The following is a 24,057-nucleotide window of genomic DNA, read 5'->3' as shown; positions in this document are numbered from 1 at the left end:
CACACAATACACAGTTGTTACGTCTTAAAAATCTAACAGAATCATAACAAATAGAATTATTACGTTAAGACAATATCATAAATTAATTCTAAAATCATATTGCAAGCATGACTAAATTCACAAAGTAAAAGATAAAAGATCCAAGAATAAAAGGAATAGATTACTAGATTCAAGAATAAAAGATCCATTACCAATACTGTATTGTATTAGTCATAGATATAAAAACATATTGCAGACATAATATAGAAATATAACAACTAAATTTGACACATAACGTAGCTATGGTGGGAAGGGTTGATTCAATGTGAATGTTGAGTTTAGCTCCAGTTCACTTTCCTCTTAGTGCAGCGTCTGTGATAGTACCACATTCCAGACACTACACTAAGAGGAAGGTGAACTCAACATTCAAATTAAATTTTATTAGGAAAAGCGTATATACACAAACGGAGTGCTAAGAATCAAACTCCTGAGCAAATTGACATTAGTACAATGTACCTAGTGCTTACTTCTTTTTGTATGTGAGTTGTTTTTGTTATTTTATAATAACTTGGTCCACTGGACCTACATGCGGAACTGCTTTGAAGGGTTTAATCCCATATGATTTATTTTTAAATTAAAATGTTTGTGTTTGGAGTTCTTAGAGGCTGCAAGAAGCTTCATGGAATGGGTGTCTCAATCAATCGCAAAATCAACTACAAAAAAGCACAGTCTGAGTATGCTTCAATTTATTATTTACTTATTTACATAAATTTAAAAAGATGAAAATAATTGACAGGCTTTTAATTAGAGAATTATAAAGAGATCATAAGAGATCAAAGAGACATTAAAAAATATTGCAATTGTGATACTTTTACAAAATCTACTAACATCAGAAAATAAATTATTTAAAAATAATAATCAGTTCTATTTTAGAATAACCGGCCTTGTCAAGTGGGTACAACAGTTATCACAAGATATTTAAGTCAAGTTACAACAAGCATGGTTATCCCTTATCGGTGAGGCCTTGCCAAGTGGGTACAACAGTTACCACAAGATATTTAAGTCAAGTTACAACAAGCATGGTTATCCCTTATCGGTGAGGCCTTGCCAAGTGGGTACAACAGTTACCACAAGATATTTAAGTCAAGTTACAACAAGCATGGTTATCCCTTATCGGTGAGGCCTTGCCAAGTGGGTACAACAGTTACCACAAGATATTTAAGTCAAGTTACAACAAGCATGGTTATCCCTTATCGGTGAGGCCTTGCCAAGTGGGTACAACAGTTACCACAAGATATTTAAGTCAAGTTACAACAAGCATGGTTATCCCTTACCGCTGAGTAATTATATTACTTCCAAGCTGTGCATTCCCTCAGTACCTGAGAATGGTTGGTGTCTTTGTTTATCAACCTAGGGATCTAGTTTCATGTCAGGATTTGAGTAATGGCATTCTTACACACTGACAAGTACCAAAGCCTTCATCTTCTACTAATAATACTAATAATTTAGTTTTAATTGAAAGAAATAAAGACAAAAATGTAGCACTTCTTGAGTTCATAGGAGCAAACACTTGTGTTAATTCGAAGGAAAACAATTCTTTCCCATTGCCATCATACAAAACAAGCCAATTAAATTGAGCATTTTATTGTCAGAGAGCATGACACATTAGACTTAGCTTAACATTATTTTACAAACATTATTTAACTTTGTATTTAGTCATAATACCATTGTATTAGACATACATGTCTTTATAATCTAGTTCATGTTGACTATAATGTCAGCATTAGGGTTGTTCTTTGTTATTTTACTCAATTCCCCAAAATAAACATTCAATAATAGTAAACTGTTAATTGTTGCTTGTATTCCAGTATGAGCAAAAATAAATACTATAACCTATTTATTACCACTATCATTTAGCCTAGCTAAAATAAGAGCACTATGGACCCAAACTTGAATCTTGTAAGTAGCAGCAGCCTCTGAAAATAATATTTACAAGTTTGTTTTCAACATTGAAGAAATTTTAATGCTCTAATATGTATTTGATATTCAAATATCTAGTGCGTATATATATGTATTTGGGTGGTTGTCTTATAAATCTTAAAAAAATCACTATATAATTTTACAACCACACACAATATAGTTATCACACTAGGAAAAATTATATGCTTCATATATATAATAGCAAAATCTCGGAATGTTCACAATTTATTTACGCATACAATATCATACTCAGTATTTCCTTTTTCCAACACACAGATTAACTCTCTCTAAAACGAAGCCTACCTATGCTGGAAAATTTTTCAATATTCTTCCAAACAAACTGAAGAATATGGAATGCAGGAAGCTAATGAAAAGCCTAAAATCGTGGTTCAAGGATTCTACTCTCAGAATCTACTCAGTGCAAGAATTCCTGACCTGAAGACTTCACTCACAAGATATACCAATGTGAATGTATTGGTACACAGCAACAGAGCCATTCAACCATTATGGACTTTAACTTTATCATATTGGTTTTGTTTTTGTTAAATTGCATTTGACACTGTACTGATCTTGATGATCTTCTAATATAGAATATTCACTCACTCACTACACACAAATTGCTATCATGTTTGTACTTGCTATCATGTTAAGCTTTTCCAGTGCCATTATCAGATTAACTTCCATATCATTGATATCTATCAACTAATCTTGTTTTTTTCAGTCACATAGTTGAAATTGACACTATATCTGAGAGGCCACAGGTTGATGATGATGAGTTTGATTTATGACAGCCTTTGACTGTATCTCCATTCCACATTGTTGAGTAAACTAGAAGCAAACCTCCTTGATTGACTTAATGGTTATCTGCAGCACAGGCCACTCAAGGTCAGATACTCACTACTCTCATGAAAATTTGTTACTTCATCTGGTGTTTCACATGATTCACATCTAGGTTCATAACTTTTTAACAATAAAAACAACTTCACATCCAAGCTTTGATGACAACACCTACATTTATTGATGACCTGACTGAAGATTTATATATAAGTTGGCTTTGTTCAAAGTGCTGCCATTCTTCAGGGGATCCTGAACTTTGTTGATGACCTGACTGAAGATTTATTTGTAAGTTGGCTTTGTTCAGAGTGCTGCCATTCTTCAGGGGATCCTGAACTTTGTTGATGATCTGACTGAAGATTTATTTGTAAGTTGGCTTTGTTCAGAGTGCTGCCATTCTTCAGGGGATCCTGAACTTTGTTGATGACCTGACTGAACACAGACAAAGCTTATTCTAACAGACACAACTGTGAGGGAAGTTGAAGAAATCATCTCCTCCCTGAAGAATAAAACCTCCAGTGGTCTAGATGAAATCTCTGCTAAGCTAGTAAAACACTGTGCTGAAACAATCATTGCTCCTCTTGTTGATGTTATCAACAAATCCTTCAAAAGCGGCATTTTCCCCTCGGCTCTCAAAGTATCAAAAGTGTACCCAAAACTGAAGAAAGGAATCTCAACCAACCTCAGTAACTATCGCCCCATTTCAATAATTCCCACCTTTTCCAAAATCTTTGAGAAAATCGTCCTGAAGAGACTCATAGACCATTTGACACAACTTGACCTCCTCACTAACTGCCAACATGGTTTTTTAAAGGGTAGATCTACAGCCACAGCCTTAACAGACCTAGTAGAATTTATTATTGATCACATTGACAAAGGCAAATACACCACTGCTGTTCTCCTTGACTACTCAAAAGCGTTCGACTGCCTTAGCCATGATATCATTCTTGATAAGTTAGAGGCACTAGGGGTCCAGGAAACTGCTAAACACTGGTTTGAAAGCTATCTCAGAGGACGGAGTCAACTGGTAGAGCTCAGTTACATGGAAAATGGTGTTACTCGAACAGTAAAATCAAAGTTACGTTCGATTGAAAGAGGAGTACCACAAGGATCGGTGCTTGGGCCTGTACTTTTTATACTTTTGACAAATGACTTCCCTGATTACATCAAGGACTACAGTTCGGTGGTGATGTACGCAGATGACACAACCCTTTTACTGAAAGGAGACACACCAGAGGACATCAGCATCAGTGCATACATTGCCCTAAACATGACATACAACTACTGCCTTACAAATAACTTGGTAGCAAACCCTTCTAAAACAAAACAGATCAATTTCAGCAGAAGAGGTGAACAAATCCCGGCCCTTCCTGATATTGACCTTGCAGACCAAACTGACCTTTTGGGTCTCACTCTAGACTCAAATTTGACATGGGGCCCACATGTTGACATCCTGTGCAAGAAACTCAACTCTGCTCTCTATGTAATAAGAAGAATTAAATGCATCAGCAACATAGAAGCAGCAAAGATGGCATACTTTGCTTTATTTGAGACATACTTGAGGTATGGTATAGTAGTATGGGGTGGCACATCAACTACCAACTTAAATCGTATACTCACCATCCAGAAGTCAGCTATAAGATCCATAGCAAACCTAAAAGCACGAGACAGTTGCCGAGAAGAATTTAAAAACCTCAAAATTAAAACAGTAATCTCAATTTACATACAGGCAGTCATACTTTATGTTGATAAATTAGGACTCCCAAAAGAAACAAAATTACATTTTCATGACACTAGACATTCATCAAGAATCCCCGTTGCGAGACATAGGACAGCTCTTTATGAAAGAAAACCATCATTCATCGGGGCTAAACTCTACAACCATCTCCCTGCTGACTTCAAGCTACTGACAGGCGAAGCGCTGAAACACAGATTGAGCTCCTGGTTGACAGATAATCCAGTCTACTCAATCGAAGAGTTTCTTGACAAGACCAAAGACAGTGGACTTAACTTAAGAACATGATAACATTGTATATTCATCCAATATTGAATTGTCTAACCTCAACATACTTGACACCATTCTCTGTACTTGATGTTCAGAAATAAAGCATTATTCTATTCTATTCTATTCTATTCTATAAGTTGGCTTTGTTCAGAGTGCTGCCATTCTTCAGGGGATCCTAAACTTTGTTGATGAACGGGCTAAAGCTGATTTAATAGTCCCTTAAATTATCCACTTGCACTTTCCATCGAAAGATGTACCCCATTGTTTGATTATTCTATTAGAAGCATTTTATTGCCTAGAAGTACAATAGTCATGATCGTGGAGTGACCTCATCATTTCTCAGTTGGGAGTAGTAAGTTTTAGTAAAATTTTGCAAGGCAGTCTCACAGGCAATCCTAGACCCTCCAAACAATGATGTGGTCTAGTAGGACTTCTTCATGAGTATTGTAACATGGTACGCCCCTCATCAACTTTACCTATAGTTGGATGAGCTTGAAAATGTTCAGAGATGTTTTCTGCGACTGGTAGGTGTCTGCAAGCGCTACAGTTACTCTGAGGTTCTCACCCAAGATGTTGCTGCCATTATTTACCTTTCCCACACTTAAAATGACCTAGACACATGGTTCAAGATGTGCTGTTTCTGCAATATCAGGTTACCTTCTGGAAACCTTCTTCAACAAGATAGAAGTCCTAATATCTTATGTGACAAACAACCTAGGAGTGAACGAGTGAACTACCTATCTGAGACTCTCATCTTTAGCTCATCTGAGGTGTTTCTGAGGAGAGCTCTTCTGAATTAACCACATCACTGAGCATTGCCAGCATTGAAACCTCATTTTATTGACTTTCAATGTATTTATTATTATTATTCTTTTCATGTTTAATTATTCATAAATAATGTATCTATGATTTCATTGTAAGACGAAAGATGTAAGACAACTAGTACCCGCTCATTATCTGTAGAAACTAGTTATATTACATTCTATTTCTCTATTTTTATTTTTTAAACTTAACTTCTAACTACTTATCAGCTATAATTTTAATTAAGGAGTTGAACAAACATGATATCTCATTGCACAGGTCTCATTGCATTTATCTTTACTAGACACTTAAAAGAATTAGAATTTTTATTTTTATTTAGTACTGAGTATGTCGTACTCATTAATTCCAAGTATCTTGAACATTTAAATTCTGAGTTTCAATGTTGTCATAGAAAAATTTCTTCCAATTTTCACTTGGCTGCATTTGTAATTTTATCAGTTTTTATTTGCAAAGCTGACAGCCATTGTTCTGTGTTAAGTTTTGTTATTTTACATGAAGGAGACAATTCCAAAGTTTCACAAATGAATTCCACTTGGTGCAACTTATTCTTCCCTACTAATTCAAAACGGCCATGAAGAAATTCAGGATCATTCTCAACATTATTTGTCTCATCTTCGGGCAGTTTTTCTACAAATATTTTTTGAGCACAAGTTGGACATAGAGCCTGTGCTGGAATTAGTTTAATATCCACATTTTTACTCAAAAAATGTTTAATTAATATTTTATGAAAACAATTTTTATTTGGACACATGGAGGAATTCCTATTATCTTCATTGATAGGAAAGATGTAGGCTGACATATCAGTTGCAGACTGAAGAGTTCAAGTCTAAAATTGTAGAACTTATATTAACTTGTTGCAACATGAGAACTGATGTGCAAGTTGACATTTGACAGAGGGTTTTAAGTTACAAACTTGTATAATATACTTACATATATTTTTAGTAAATGAACATAACTCGTGTATCTTGCATTTAAATATAAGGTAAGTTAATTATTTGAAACTCTGAATAGTTTATAAATGTAAGCACCATTTAACTTTGTCAATTAAAATAGTTTTAAGCCTATAGTTGCAATTGAGCATTGCATTGAAAAAGTAGCGTTTTTATTTAAATCCACAGCTATTATATAACTCAAAACATAGTAGAGTCTTACTTAGTCATAATTTTTGTGTGGGATATTCTTATTAGTATACAGAAAATTTTATAAAATTTTCACTTGTTTTTATTCAGTTTCTTTTCAGGTATTGACCTATTGAAAATTGGCATTAATGCGCTTTCAACAATTTTGTAAAAGCCCTAAATAAAAAAGGAGATTATTTTCATGACTATAACTTATGCTGCTGGTAGTATTATGGGTACTCAACACAGAAATAAAATGTTATTAGTGAGTCTCTTTTCCTTCAAGATTATAGTCATAAAAATTAGTGATTGTTAAATCTTTTCTGAGATTTTAGAGAAAGTTATAAACAAGGGCTTAATTGTATCCAACTAATCAGAATATAAATTTGTAAAACTAACCATTAATTGGTTAATTAGGAATTAGCATCCTTATTTGGTCATTGTTTGCCTGTTCTACTTGTTCTTATTCACAACTATGAACATTTAACGGTAACATCCTACCTATGTTTTATCAATATTGAATATTGAACAATGGAAAATTGTAGTAAGTTATGGTTAGGGTACTAAAAAATAGGCTATATTTTCGTTTACTTTATTGTCTTTTCCCAACAGCCTAATCTTAAGGTCTACTCCAAAACTGCAAGGTGCATCCTCTAAAACTCTGTTTTGTTTAGTCCAGGGGACTAGGTAGTCGAATAAAATAGTAATGTTAAAATAACGATTTACAACTTTTGGGCAGACTTTGGCAGACTTGAGTGACTCGATCAATGTCTAGATTATCAAATGCTACTAATCAATAACAAATGTATCATTACTTTCAATTCATTTTTAAATAACAAACCTTGGTAACTCCCCGAGTTTGAGTGTTGACCAATTCCACCCAGATCCACTTTTCAATTCTTCAGGTATGTTCCTATGCCCTACAATAAATGTACGACATACAACTAATATTTACACTACTAAACTGTAGGCTACCTAATAGTAAGCTTTCATTTTCAAAAAGAATTTTTAAGCAGTCACAATCCATAATATTTAATAACTGATATGTTTGAAATTGTAGATTATATAACAAATAGTCAATCAATCTAGAGAACCAAAGAGGATTGGGGTTTCTGGGTGGGGGATATAACAATCTATAAAGGGGTAGGCATTGGAGGGGAGATAATCGGGATACCAATATTCATGTGAGAAATTTCAATGGAATCTTAGAAGTTAGATTAAGGTTACCAACTGCATATGAGAATAATTTAAAGTTTTTCGGTACTCTTCCCTATTTCGTAATCAGCCTTTTAGAATTTTATATTTTATTGATCGGTACCATTTAGAGGGATGTTATTGTTTTTAGCCATTGTACGGAGCGGCCAGACCCCAAGCCGGTGACTGGAGACATTACTGTTGCCCCATATAACCACTAGTGTCTTTTGCGAGTTTAATAATCATTTCAAAATTTAATTGTTATCTATTTTTATTTTTTATTTAATTTTTTAGCATTTTCTTTATGAAAAAACAACACATTGTGAAATCACAAAAGTACACAATAACCGTACATTTTCAGTAAAATGTTAATGTAAACATAGGCTATATTATCAAAATGTTAATATATCCAAACAACAAAAGAAATGCTCCATTCCTCAAAGCTTATTTTAAAGCATGCACAGCCAAGACAACAATCCTAACAGGTAGCCATATTGCATACAGAGAGCATATTGTAATTTTCTACCTTTCTGTTGATAATTATCATTTTCACAGTTTATCAGATCTGTAAGTTTTATCTCTTCCACACAGACTAATAATAAATGTTTTAATACCTACTTAAGTTGAATTTTCTTGGGTGACAATTAAAAATACTGAAAATAATATAATCCTTGCAATCTTTATGAACATTGTACGTCTACATTATGAATGCAAAAACCGAGGTGTATACCAGAATTATCAAATTATTTATGTTTTTCCTGTTAGCCTAATTTCTTTTTAGTTTCTTTTTATCTTGCTTTTTGAATCTCAATTTTAAACTCTGATCAGTAACTACTAATTTATTGAATACAAATTCTACATAATTGATTAACCGTTTGGCTGTTCAGCAATTTTTAAATGTTTTCCTAAAACTATTCAGCATTTTAACATTGCTCATACCCAAAACTGTCCAGCTCAGGATAACCTTTTTGCAGGATTTTGCTAAAATTGTGTAGCTTTAAAACATTTCTCATATTATTTGCTAGAAATTAGTTTGTTCTTTAGGCCATAAACTTGCATTTAAAAAACAAAGTACTTCATGTTGACATAATAAATAACAATGTTAAAAAATATAAACTAATTTTAATATTTATTTCAAATTTTACAGCTCTGCAACATATTTTATTTCATTTTTTATATTGATAGGCCTAGTAGACTACCTATAATTATAAACAGATCCTTAAAATTTTAAATAATTTGGATAAAATATGATCTAGAGTTATACTATTTATATGCACTTACATGAAATTGAGGAAATTTTTTACCAATGTCAATAAAAATAAAAAGGAATACTTTGAATTGTCAAAAACCTCACTTTAGTCTGACTTGCCAAAATAACAATGTTACTGTTTGTTGGGTTCCTTGTCATGAGAGGAACTCTGGGAATGAAAGAGCTGTTGTCCTGGCTAACTTGGGCTCAGCGTCCAATATGACGGAAGCCGTTTTGTGGCATTTCTAGGTGTGAATCCTTTGGGGCTGTCTCAGAATGGGTTCACGCTGAGCATGAGAGAATGTGGAGGCTACATCTGGGTCTGAGAATTAGCAGAATAGTTCCATAGTTGTCTTCCCCTAGGGTGGTGTCTAACTTTCTCTCACTAAGTAGAGAGTTATCTTCTCGGGTTGTGGGTCTGATTATGGGACATGATCACCTGAGGAAGCAACTTCACAGTCTGTATCCTTCACGAGGATCCACTCTGTAGAATTTATACTGTGCAGGAGGAAATTGCTGAACACCTGCTCTTTGACTGCCCTGCAATAGGAAGGGAGCGGTACGCCATATTTGGTAGTTTGGACAAGGGTGGTACATTTCCTCAGGAGGACCTGATCGTTTGTTTACAGCAGGTCGGCCTTCTGGGGTGCGCAAAAGGCCCTTGAGGCTTAAGTGCATGGCAACAGGCCGCCCCATAGAAAAAGAAGAAGAGGAGACAATAAATTTTGTTTCACACTATTTACAATATACATAGACTAACAGATTTTTTGGTCGTGTTAACCGGCAAACATGCTTCACATGGCATTCAGCATAGCACCCTGCCCGTACACTACATATATGTAGTATACTGTGTGTGCTCTATGGTTTTTTCCTTCAGGATGGTTGTCACTTAAACATATTCTGCACACATTTTTTTCAGAGAGTTTACCGAGTCCAAAAGTTGTTGAAGTATCGTCAGGTTGAGTACGATAGCGGACCCGGTTTTTCATATTGATATTGATAAAAACGATATTACTTAATTATAACTATCGATATAATGAACCAATACTGATTTTTTAACAATAACTAACTTGTATCAACTTTAAACACTTTTTTATGTACAAATTAAATGTATTGTTTTTTTATAGACAATAACACAGTCGAAAGCTTGAGGAGGACCGTTAAAACAAGTTTTAAAACGTAGTGTATCAGCTGAACTGCTTGCAGATCATCTATGTGTGTATTTGTACAGAAGAGAAGTGCAGTTTTCTAGAGAAGATGCTTTCAACAATTTCTTGAAAGCAGTTAATCATTGCTACCCAGAAAAAAAAAATAGTTACGCATATTTCGTATTTTCTCATGTAAATGTTTGTTATGTTATTATTATTTATGAGTTTTCATATTTCCAGTTTTAATTGGTTGTTTGATCGTTATAGCTCCTTTATTTATTTATGATATATTCTTACTAGGCCTATATGTATTATATTATTTCAATTTAAAATATGATTGTTATTATGATTATAGATACTGTATATTGATGTGATTGACAGACTCATATTCGATATGATTAAGTATCGATGATTATACCAATCGATATAAAAACCAGGTCTGCTTATCGTACTCTACCCGGATAGTCTCCACCACCCTGGATATATCTGTGTAGAGATCTGACAGCAATCCATCTGAGTCAAGGTCTCCTATTATTTCCTTCATGAAGTCAGCTCTACATAGCCACTGTTCAGTTAATTCACAGGACTTTAATTTTCAGCAAATTGGTATAGGCTATAGATACACTAATTCATAGAAAAATCGTCATTTAAAGCTCTCTATGTTGCACTTGTTCGGCCTATCTTGGAGTTCTCTTCAGTGGTCTGGTCCCCCTACCAAGTGGGACAAGCCTCTATTCTGGATTTAGTGCAGAGGCGGTTCCTCAGGATGGTCAGTATCATACTTGGCTTTCAGTATAGGGATGTTGATGTGCAAGAAATTCAACTTCACAGTCTTCAACTACCCACCCTTGCATCCCGAAGAATATTAATGGACATGGTGTTCTTGCAAAAATTATTGAATGATCTCATCAACTGTCCAGAGATTCTTCGCCAGGTTAATCTTCATGTGAAGGAAACAGGATTTTTCCGGACATTTGCCATCGTTCAATCCTGTTTCCTTCACAATCCTTCCATCGTCAAAAATAACCTTTAAACAAAGAATTAATCTTCATGTTCCTCGTGGATCCAGACACTGTCAGCTTTTCTGCAAGCATCACCATCCTACAAACTACTACTACCACAGTACTATACCTAGACTAATGAGAACTGGTAATGCCTTATGTCCTGAAGTTGATTTTTTTGGTTCCTCTCTTGCTGCCTTCAAAAACAGATTAGCTACTATAATTATGATTGAGTAGTTGTCCTCTAAATCTTGGTTCATATAAACGTATTATGTAATTATTATGTATCTAGTTTTCTAATTTTATTTATTGTTATCAAAGTTGCCTTATGTTAATGATTTTACAGTACATAGTATTATTTTGTTATATTGAAAACTATATGCTATATTGTAATATTAGTGTTTATTGTTATATCATTGTATCTTCATGTTTATCAGCCATTCTCCACTATTAATTAAATGTAAAAAGGTGTATTGCTGTGTAAATATAAACTAATTTAGGTAAAAAATTTCAGCTAAGTAATTTTTGCTATTGCAGATTAGAACTACAACTAGCCCAGGAGTTCTAATAAAAATAATCCTCAAACTCATGTTGGCTAATTATAGGCTGCGATGTGCTTTAACTAACCTCATTATAGGTGCAATTTTTATCATCTCCAGGACCCAAAACTGCATCTGCGTTTTCTTCTAATATCTCTTCGGCCTTCAAGACATCTACCATAGTAACAATAGTTTCCTCATTGTCCTGATCATTCTCCTCTTTACTCATTGAACTGGATGGCTGATTATCGTTACTCATGTTTAACTAGTGGAGAAAATAATTGAAACTATCCGATAAATTATTATCGTGCACTAAAATTTTACATAAAAAGTGCGAATTCTCTAAACATGCAATAACTGCAAACACTGAATGTAGCAATTACTCCAACACTTCCCTCCTAGGTCAATGTGTTTAACTGTCAGTTTACTGGTTTAGATGGACAAACGGACAAACACCGCAAGTAGGCTCAGACTGTTATCAGCTGTTGATGTATAACGCGGGAAAATGCTTTATAGATTATACATTCCCAAAGTCAAGTAAATACCAAATTTTTTTTATTAATGCATTATTTTTACCTACAATTTGTTTTCTTGCACAAACAAAAAGTAAGTTTGACTATACTCATAGGTTACTAACATGAGTTAGTATTTGTTCATAAAAAAATCACACACGATGTTATAAAAGTATTATTTTCATATTAATAGTAATACTTACTTAATACTTTGATATTATTAATCCTTCATAATACTACCATTTAAACATTAGACACTAGTGTTCAAATCTATGTTTACTTTAGATTTTATTGATATGTAAATGGATATAGTAGATAATGCTAACTATTGTTCATAGTTAAATGACACAGTAAAATAGTAGCTATTTTATTTTATTATACTATATTTTATTTTACTATTGTAGACTGATTACTAATTTGCTACATGGACCCGAGGCGACGAGGACAAAGATCCTTCAAACTAGTATACTTACTGTTATGCTTCACAGGAGCTTTTCAGTTGAAGCAGTCGATGTAAGAGCTCTGGGTAATTAATAACACTTGGGCGTCTAGTATATCGCAGCTGACAGGGACGACTTTTGACCTGTACAAACCGTGCCACTACAGGGGGCGCCGTTTACGGAAGGGCACCACATTACAATAAATATTGAAAATCTGCCCTATAAAATGGATTTTGCTTTAAACGTACATCTATAACGTAGTGAGAGTTGATATAGTTTCATAGTATCACTAATCTCATGCATTTTGCCATGTTTCTTATTATTACAGGAACTACGGTAATTCCGTTCCCTTGCCGTTCAACCACTATTAACGATCCTAAAATTGAGTGAATTTAAAATCTGACAAATAAAATCAAACTACCTACTGCTATGTGATTGTAACGGCATATTTAGGGGACCCAGAGGTCTTCCTACCCAAACTGCAACAATATAAACTGATGCAATGTGGTATCGAATGAACTGACAGAACGTAGAAAACGAAAGACTTAACGGGTAGACGGAAGGATTGCCCTTTCAACATCTGATTTCACAAACAATATAATTCTTCCTTGAGCTAAGATGAACATATTTACCAATTTCCAAGTCTATAGGACCTTTTTAACCCTGTGGTATTACACAGACAGTTAGACACATGGATAACGACACGATATTAAGAAGCCTCTATAGAGCTTCTCATCCTTCTCATCAGGTACATAGAGCATGTACCTGATGAGACAATAAGAACACCACTTCATCTTGATTACATTTATTTTTAATCCAGGTGTCTCTGATGGCTAAACGATGTAGAGGGTTCGTTTTGAGCTTCTTCATTACCGACTGTTTTGGATCCCTCAGATGGATGTTGAATTCAGATTCCAGGAGTCAAATCTTTCACAGCGTTGGACTTCAGGCGCTGGACTAAGTGGAAGGTAAACTGGAGCTGAACTTAATATTCGTATTAAAACTTTCACCTGATTTTCTGCAATAAGAGTAAAAGGAAAAATAAACTACACAGAATCTTATTACTATCAGGTTCAAAAAGTAGGCATACTTATAGTAGAGAAATTTACAATATCAAACTTAAAAAGACTCAACGCAAACATCAACATTTAATAACAATGATAAATCCACTTAAAGGTGTATGGCGTAGTAGTCCTCAAGACGGTCACGTTGTATTTTTTGTGGATAATCTGTATACTCAGAATTCTCCATAAATTAATATCTTCTTGCGCATAACGAATTTTCCTACTTCTGCTCTGTTTTCTTCAAATTAAATAGCGTACACCTCTTCCACATCTTCCTTTTTAGATGTGCTGATGATGGATGAAATAGAGAGGTAATTCATAAAGAAATCTTAGACTACTCTCCAACTTAAATATTTTTTTTATAGACTGTAATTTTTAGACCTTTGTCTAATTGATAGATTTTATTTTCCTGTGAACCAAATAACAAAATGTATTGTTTCTCTTGATTTTTCATCTCATCGTAGTTTTTTCATGCCACTAATTCTTGGAAAGTGTTTCAAACTTTTCTCAAGAGATTTTAAATCCTTAATCAACTATCCTCTGTTGGTTTCTTCCTAAATAGCTTCTCATCTGAAAGGCCAGTTTGTCGAAACCACTAATGGAAAAGTTTTATAAATTTCTTTGTCAATTACAAAATTTTAAAACCAAATAACTACTCTTCTTATGACATGGAGCACGTGATTATTCTTATTTTGTCCCATAGGCCTATCACATAAGAACCTTATTAAATAATCAACATCTGCAAGAGTTTGGCTACTTAAGTATGCTAGTAAAGCTTAAGCTAGTTAAAAAGAAACGGGCTCAGCAAGATCTCTCTAAATGAAAAAGGACAGATTTTGGTTCTTAACATTTGCCACCCAGACATTGTGCAAGCCAAACTGTTTATAATAAAGTGCTTGCTGAATCGATGTTCTGGGAAGAGGCTGTACCTTTTCCATATCAAAACACAGTGTCTTTTAGAAGTTTTGTAGAAAAATTTAGCTTTTTTTATGCGTACTCTTTTTAAAAAGGTTTTGATTAGTTAATTACAAGTAAAACTAAAAGTGTAGATATATCTGTTTTTTTCCTCTCCTTCACTAGATACCTCTCAGTTTTAAATTGAATAGTACATGTGTGTAATGTATGCGGGTCGACACTGTACTCTCTATGGGTCGGGAAGAATAATTAAAACTACACATTTAGAGTAACATTGCTCTAGGACCGCTCGTAAAGGAACGGACGGGACGCGGAGGTTACATGACGGTGTCTGGTGGTGGACTCCGGGTGGACTGCTGGCTGGCCAGCTTGGACCGTTGGTTGTAGGGTAGTGGCGTGATGTGACGTCACAGGAGAGCAGCCTATGAGCATTCTTTATTCTTTTAGACCACATCGTATGTTACATCGCCTGACAATACATACTGCCAACATCACTGGTGCAGACATTAAATATCACTATGGATACCTACCAACTTAGTACTTCTCACACTAAATACACTACAATCCTCCCCCTTAAATACATAAGTCCCCTACAATTTTTAGAAATTTATCAATTACAATTTGTTTTACAATTCTCCAATTTTAAAATCATTTACAATGAATAAGAAAATTTACATTATACTCTTTTATTTTTGTAAGTATAGATTATAGAGAACAAAATACAAACTCAATATAATCATTTAACACAAATCACAAACACTTCAATCAAAACCAATAAATCAGAATATAGCAATTAATAACACATTGAATGAACACAATTAACAAATCGATAATAATAATGCTTAAACAATATTAATTATATACAAGTCACAAGTGGGTTGTATTTAACAAGTCCATTTTGACTAAAGGTTTACGATCCCTTAGTGGGTATCGTCTAACAGGTGTCATTTGTTTGGGTGAAACGCTGGAAACTGTTATTGTTTACATTTGTACGTGGGCTGGGGCTATTGCCCCTGAGCGTTTCTGTTTATTGTTATGGTTTTTGCGGAGAGGGGGCAAGGTCGTTGCTAAAAGTACTGGCGACCTTGCGCTCGCTCTGTCCCGCGACTGTATATCGATCGTTTCCTGCGTGTGCTCTGTTGCCACGCTTGCGTCTGGGAGTCTAGGCATTGTTGTCAACTCAGACATTTCCGGACTACACTGTAAACCTACCAACTGGTCGATATGTCGTTTCCACCCTCATGCCCGTATTCAGTTCAACTAAATACGTGACTGGTCCCTAATCGTGAAACTACACACCTGGTATCCACTTATTTCTACCTCTGTAATCTCTGGCTATGATTGGGTTGTCCAATAGCTAACTGTCTAGTTTTACTACCCCTATAGTACAATCGTTGTTTTTCTTGATTATCTGACATTATTGCTTTAAACATTTGGGCGAATTAAATCTAACCTAGACTTTAGCGATCTGCCCAACATTAATTGAGCTGGCGATAGATTGGTAGTAGAATGCACTGTATTTCTATAAGTGAACAGGAAGTTACTCAAGCTAATTCTAAATCCTTGGAATTATGAAGAGTGTTTTCAATTTATTTTTAATAGTTTCTGACTGACCGTTCTGCCAAACCATTGGTTTCTGGGTGGTATGGTGGTGAAAACGTGTGTTTTGATACCATTTGACATCAAAAATTCTTTAAACTCTTGACTGGTAAAAGGTGGTCCGTTGTCGGACACTATGTGTCTACAATACCATACCTACTAAATAATTCCCTTAATTTCACAATCGTGTGAACAGCTGCCGTTGAAGCAACGGGCAACACCTCTGGCCACTTAGAGTACGCATCTTTTACCACCAAAAATAACTTGGACTGAAAAGGTCCCAAAAAAATCAATATGAATTCGAGACCAAACTCGTTCCGGAACATTCCAATGATGCAGGAAAGCCTTGGGCGGTTTTGCTCGTTCCTCCAAACAGGCTGCACAGCTGTTAGCTAGTTGTTCTATGTCCCGGTCGATATTAGGCCACCATACATATGCACGGGCTAATGCCTTCATGCGAACAATACCTATGTGTGAAGTATGCAATTCGTTCAGAATGTTTATTCTGAACCTTTTAGGTAATTACCACCCTGTACCCCCACATTAGGATTCCTTGCTCCAAGGTTTAATTCCGACTGTCTAATTTCAAATGGCTTTAGATCTGGTTCAGTTACAATAGGCCAACCTAATTCTACATAGGATATTACCTTTTTGATTTCACTATCTACCATTGATTCTCTTTTTATGTCTACATAGCTTAATGGTATGTCATTTTCAGCTAAACACTGCAAATAGGTACCTATGACATTAATATTAAGGTCATCATCCGAGATTTCATCTTTAATCTCACTATTTACAGGTAATCTAGATAAACCATCGGCATTGCCATGGTTTTGGGACTTAACATACACAATCTCATATTGGAAACCACTTAAAAACAAAGCGTTATCGTTGTAACCTACTGGCTGCGAAAGCAGGTAACCCTTTCTTTGGTCCAAAAATAGCCACTAAAGGCTTATGATCAGTCTTTAACAAAAACTGTGTACCATATAAATATTGACTAAATTTCTTAACACCAAATACAATGCTTAATGCTTCCTTAATCTATTTGTGAATAGTTTTTCTCAGCGCTATTTAACACTCTACTTGCGAATGATATAGGTCTTTCTGTACCGTCCGTATTGAATCTGACTCAAAAACTGATGCAATGCCATATGGACTAGCATCACTGGCTACCACTAAGTGGTAATGCAGGATCATAATGCGCTAAAACTTCAGCAGAGATTAACTTTTGCTTAATCTCTTGTAGTGCCTTCTTACATGCTAAATTAAATACAAAATCGCGGTATCCTTTCTTAACAACTGATACATTGGGGTTTAAAATAGTGGATATCCTAGGAATGAAACGTGAATAGTAATTAACAAGACCAAGGAAGGCTTTAAGCTGTGTCACATTTTGAGGTTCAGGTGCCTTGACAATTGCTTCAACCTTACTAGGTGCGGTATGCAACCCTTGTTTACTGATAACAAAACCTAAATATTCTAAACTGTCACAGAAAAATTTACATTTGTTTCTTGCTCACTGTGAACCCATTGTCTTCAAGTCTTTGACACACTAGTCTAAGTCTATGCATGTGTTCCTCATTTGTTTTTACCTGTTACTAGAATGTCATCTAAAAATACAGTTACCCCCGGGATACCTTGTAATGTTCGTTCTATTATTCTCTGGAATATTCCCGGTGCTGAATCTGATACCAAAACATAGGCGATTGTAAGCATACAATCCTTTGAGTGTGCTAATTGTACAATACGTTTTGACTATCTACATCTAGTTTAAGCTGCTGATAAGCTGAAGATAAAATCTATTTTAGAGAATTTTCTCCGTTTTGTAGGCTGGCAAATATTTCTTCAATTTTCGGTAACGGGTGTCGGTCTACCTCCAAGAAAGGATTTACAGTTATTTTATAATCCCCACAAATTCTTATTTTCCCATTAGCCTTAATAATTGGTACAATGGGAGTCCCCCATTCACTGGTATCTACTGGTGAAATAACGTTCTTCTTGTTCTAGTCTAGTCAGCTCGGCTTCTACTTTTTCTTTAAGTGTAAAAGGTAACGTCCTAGGTTAAAGTATTTTGGTACTACATTTTCTTTTAACTTTAATTTAACTGGTGCACCCTTGAAACATCCCAACTTATCCGTAAATACATTTGGAAACTCATTGTACAGTAATTCTACTTGTTTGTTGTTGTTGACAACAGACGGATTGACAGATGTTTGTTTGTTTACCTCTACAGGTGTTTGTGGCTTCCACTGACAGGCGTGCATGCGTCTGCCGCGCTGCCGCCCTGCAGTTGGCACAACCCCCACCATGCTCGTGCGATCGGCCTGACTGTACATTGTTTTACATTACTAGGCACTCTAACTGTTAAATCTAAAGCTTGCATCCAATCACGCCCCTAACAAGGGATTAGCCCCATTAGCTACGATGTATAAAGCTAATTGTTTCTCTTTACCTTTATGTTGTACATTGACCATAACCTTACCTAAAGGCCTGATCTTTTCATGTGTATATGAACTTAATACTAAGCTAGTTGGATACATGTTTATATTTCCTAACTTAGTCTTACAATCTTTTTCTGACATAACTGAAACACAAGCTCCACTATCGACTTCAAATACAATTTCCTTACTTTTCCACTAATAACTGTACCGTTATTGGCTCAATTTTTATTAATTCTTAGTTTCTATTTCTTTAACCGTAAATAGATTGGAAAATGTCATACACATCGTCATTGTCTTTATGTTTCCAGTGATTATCTGAACCGGACTCTGCTGATTCTTTACTTTCCTCTACATAGTGCTGCCTACCTTTATAAACATATTGCTTTTTATCGCTGTAAAACTGTTTCCCTTTAGCTGAAAGCTCCTTAGACCTATTTGTAAAAACATTTGGTTTGTTCTCATTAGGTTTGTTAACATAATTTTTCGATCTACAAACTCTTTCAAGGTGTCCCTTCTTTTTACAATGATTACACGTGTACTCACGAAACCGACATTGCGATGCTGTGTGTGATCCTCGCTTGCCGCAACAATAGCAGGTGATGTCTCCCAGCGCCTTCCCGCCGTCCGATGACCGTCTCGCTGCGATGCTCGCCGCCTGTGTCCTTTTCGGTATCGACCCGCTGCTCTGCATCCGGTGAATACGTCCTCCTGCAGTTGTCATCTGGGCCGCCCCCTTCTCAGCAAATTCCATTGCAGTAGCTAGTTGCACGGCTTTTTCATAAGTGAGGTTCTCCTCCCCGAGAAGTCTTTTCTGTATCTGTTGGTCTCGCAGACCCGCGACTAATCTGTCCCTTAAGTAGTCTGGCAATTATCACCAAATTCACAATACTTAGGATAACTGTTTTAAAATGCACAATATAATCGCTAACCGTTTCATGATCCAATTGATTCCGCCTACTAAATTTAAATCTTTCCGTGATAAAAAGAAGGCTTGGGATGCAGATGATTCGCTATAGTGTCCACAATTTCCTTGTACGACTTGTCAGACGGTTTGTCTGGTGTAATTAAGTCTTTCAGTAACGTATAGGTCCCTTACACCCATAACTGTCAACAAAGTGCTTAGTTTCTTTGAATTATCGATATCATTACAATCAATAAAAAACTCAAATCTCTCTATATAAGACTGCCACGATTCTTCCGCACTATCAAAATAACCCATAGACCCCGATAGTTGCCATTTTGTTTTCTTGTACACTCCGTAATAACTGTTTAAAATGTCCCCGGTAAAAATAATCGTCTAACGGCATTAATTGCAACGATTAAAATCAGCTTGTGCGCTGCTTACACCAAGAATAGTTTATATATCGATCGGCGTACCTTACTACTCCCGACCGTTGGAATGTCCGGAATGTCCTTGCACATTCGCGGTTATTTGCACGTGTTCATTACGCTTGTTGCCCTTCCGCACTAAATCACTGTAATTCACTGTTGCAGTTGTTTTCCTCGTCGCCACTGTAATGTATGCGGGTCGACACTGTACTCTCTATGGGTCGGGAAGAATAATTAAACTACACATTTAGAGTAACATTGCTCTAGGACCGCTCGTAAAGGAACGGACGGGACGCGGAGGTTACATGACGTGTCTGGTGGTGGACTCCGGGTGGACTGCTGGCTGGCCAGCTTGGACCGTTGGTTGTAGGGTAGTGGCGTGATGTGACGTCACAGGAGAGCAGCCTATGAGCATTCTTTATTCTTTTAGACCACATCGTATGTTACATCGCCTGACAATACATACTGCCAACATCACTGGTGCAGACATTAAATATCACTATGGATACCTACCAACTTAGTACTTCTCACACTAAATACACTACAATGTGTTTATAAACAGTTGATTGATTTTTAGGGGAATTTGTTAGATTACTTGTTATTTGGTTATCATAACACACTGCATTTATTATTAAATAAAATGTAATTTAAAATAATCAGCCGTTTTCATAAAAAATAACTTTATTTTTGTTTACACTAAACTGGTATGGTTGTAAACAACATTTATTTTTATTTACGTCAACTTATTATTAAAATCATTATAAAAATGTTATGTGTTAAAACCATTAAATGTTACTTGGTGAAGGTATAGACATTTTAGGCTGATCCGTTAGAGGATGTTAAAATGTTTCTGGGATAGTCATTAATAACTACACAAATGATTTATTCCTCCACTGTTTTCATGCTCATATATCGCGTTTTTAGCTTGTTAATCACTTCATTAAAATCTTCCTGAGGAGGTTCCTCAGCTTCAGTCAATTCTTTTTGAGGAAACCATTTCTGCAAAACGTTTGTGAATACTGCTGACCAAGCTCCAACTCCAACTCCAGCAGGGAAGATGAGGGGAGGGGGCAATACAGTTTGTGACATATAAATCAAATACACTTTAGTTCGACCAAATATCCATTCAACATCAACATTTTCAGTGACTGCCTGAAAGCTGTTGGACATTGCTGCAATCAACATGTTAAGTAAAACAACCACAGTCAGAACCGTATACACACCGAACAGGGTATAGCCAACTGCTTGTGTAAAATCATGCGTGTTTATACTTTCTAGCTCTCCATTTTCCGATGGTAAATTTTCAATTACTACATCACTTGCATCTTGTGAGGACATACCAAACAGTCCCCAGAATAGGAGGTCAAAGGTGCTCAAAGGTCCAACAAAAGAACCTTCCTGTTCACTTTCAGATTTTGTTTCAGGGTCAATCTGCTTCATGCCGTCGTAATAGTCATAAAGTCTACAAAGGCCTGCCGTGAATGATCCTATCACAATAGTAAATATGACAAAGAATCTTGAGAAATCCACAGTCATTTTCCCCAAAGAAACCTGCATGGGGCCTAAGATATAGTTCATTTGTATGAGCAGCAATAGTTTCATGAATGCCATCACGGTTCCAATACAAAAAAGGCCTTCAGCCAATAATTGTGGATCGAGATAGTGCCAATATTTACGTTCAAGATCAGGAAGTGTGCTCAGAGTAATGTAGGCGGAGATCCAAAATGCCACAGTCATTGCAAACAACAGCTCAGTGATCAAGTCATATATATTCCACTTAAATGCAAAAAACCGTGCAGAACCTTGCAAAGCCCACATACGGAAAGAATTAAGAATGTGTGATAAAATATATACAAAAATAAATAGCTTGATTTTTATATTTTTTTGGAAATCATATCTGGTTTGATCTTTCTTATCTCTGTGAGATTCCAGAAATAATAAACAAAGAAATATGAGGTACGAGGATACAGAACTCAACATTCTGTTTACCGGAATGCTGTAAAATTGTGCTTGGGTTGACTTTGGAAGAAATATACAGAAAATGTAGAGACAGATTAACATAATCATACGACCAAATGCATGAAACACTCGTCTCAAGCTCGTATAGGTCTTCCACTCGTACCAGTCTCCGACCCACGCTGCTTCTAACACCTCTTGTACATTTGTTTGAGCCACAAACAGCTTTTGTTTATAATCCACAGCTAAAATCAACCGAGGAAATAGAAAGTCGCCTTTTAGTCTTGAACCTTCTCTTTCATTTAATATAATTCTCACTTCATCTGAGGTGCGGCAAAGTCCTATCAGGTCAGCAGCATACGTCTGAGTATTCTGTGCCAACTCCTCATATTTACTGCGCAATGCTCTTTTATGTTCTGCCATTTCCATCAACTCATCGGCTAAATAAAAAACCATCAGTATAGGATCATTGGCTAATCTGTTGATGTACACAGGATTACAAATAGCCTTGTAAGTGTCATATGTTTTAAATGTAGAGATGAGATGGTCTTCTTCATCCAGTGCAATCAGGCAATCATTACAAGAACACGAGTGTTTGTGAGGACGAGGTATCTCGGGGTGACCACGAGAAATTAATATGTCAATTATTTCAGAATTTCCACATTGTGCTGCAAGCATCATGGGTGTCATATAACCAGGGAAATCAATAGAACCGGTGTAAGGTAATTTCTCAATTTCTGGATTATTGTTTTTTTCAACCATTTTCTGAAATATTAACTGCAAGTACAAGGGCATTTCTAGTTGTATTGCATGAAGGGCACAGTCCATCACATCAATATCTTTTCTCTTCAGTAAATAATCTATCATTGACTTATCGTTGTTTTTCAGAGCCAAGTGCAGAGGTGAATATCCTTGGTAGTTGACACAATTTACACTGAGTTGTGGTTGGCTCCTTAAAATGTTTTTCACTTGATTCACATTTCCTGACATTACGCTTTTGAACAATTCCCTTTCAAATACTTTAGGAGTCCCTAACACACTAGAGCGACTAGGACCAACGGAGTCCCAATTGATATTTGTCATAAGCTCTTTCATTAATTTAGGGACCTCCTTCTTCTTTTCCTCATCAGAAGAGACAAACCTTGTGTACTCTACTTTGTTTCCTTTAAACATTTTCTATTTCTAAATTTGTTATATGTTTATTTTGAGAAAAATAAATAATGTAAATTAAATGTTGTGTATTGTATAATACCAGATGTTGAATGACAATGATGATGAGATGACAACTTGCAGCAGCTGATTAGAAACAGCAGAAACAGAACATATTTTTATATTTTAAAAACAGTATTAACATAAAAAATAGTCCTCCATAGACCAATGGTTATAGTCTCGGCTCTCTAACCGAGAGATCACGGGTTAAAATCCTGGGGAGGTCCAATAATGTAATAATAATAATAAAAACCAGTGCACTTCGAAGCCGGCATAGCTGACGCTGAGGCTTAAATGAGATAAATAAAAACATAAAAAATGAATTAAATTTGTCAAACAAAAAGTATTATTATTTAAAACAACAAAGAAACAAAAATAATAGAATAGCTGTATCGGTACAATTTTTACCACTTAAATTGCAAACCAACAAGAGGTCAAAACGGTCTTGATAATGTTTTAATTAAATATCAGAAAAGAACTATTGGAACCATTCATAGATTGATCAACTACTAAAACCATCAAACCAGAGTAACAGAACTGAATTTTTCAAATTAACTCTTATCAATTGAAAGTAAACTGATAACACAAACTGACCTAAAAATACCAGATTACAAATGTTTTCCTGAGGAATAAAAATAAAACAAGTATCATCTTTAGTCTAAAACCATAAAATAAATTTAATGATGATCTTAAGATACATATCTAATGCAAAATTTCTGG

At 35.4% G+C, this 24,057-nt stretch overlaps 2 protein-coding genes across 2 annotated transcripts in view; both read right to left on the bottom strand.

Annotated features, from left to right (window-relative positions):
• Positions 1-12,332, bottom strand: part of LOC124356549 (putative E3 ubiquitin-protein ligase UBR7) — a 64,980-nt gene extending 52,648 nt beyond the window's left edge. Inside the window, exon 1 of the mRNA XM_046807616.1 lies at positions 11,958-12,332. Within this exon, the coding sequence (XP_046663572.1) occupies positions 11,958-12,128 (171 nt within the window). The 5' untranslated portion in view covers positions 12,129-12,332. The remainder of the gene's footprint in view (positions 1-11,957) is intronic.
• An 8,529-nt stretch (positions 12,333-20,861) lies between these two features.
• Positions 20,862-23,366, bottom strand: LOC124356548 (short transient receptor potential channel 4-like). The gene has a single exon (XM_046807615.1). It carries the CDS (start codon positions 23,299-23,301, stop codon positions 21,055-21,057), a length of 2,247 nt encoding a protein of 748 aa, XP_046663571.1. The 5' UTR covers positions 23,302-23,366; the 3' UTR covers positions 20,862-21,054.
• Positions 23,367-24,057: the final 691 nt, after the last annotated feature.

The sequence above is a fragment of the Homalodisca vitripennis genome, chromosome 3 (assembly GCF_021130785.1).
Source record: "Homalodisca vitripennis isolate AUS2020 chromosome 3, UT_GWSS_2.1, whole genome shotgun sequence".
NCBI classification, from domain to species: Eukaryota; Metazoa; Arthropoda; class Insecta; order Hemiptera; family Cicadellidae; genus Homalodisca; species Homalodisca vitripennis.
Note: the sequence above shows the minus strand (reverse complement) of the source record. Positions and strands in the feature narration are given on the sequence as shown.

Excerpts from the sequence above, each read along its gene's own strand:
- LOC124356548 (XM_046807615.1), bottom strand. The coding sequence starts at position 23,301 with ATGTTTAAAGGAAACAAAGTAGAGTACACAAGGTTTGTCTCTTCTGAT.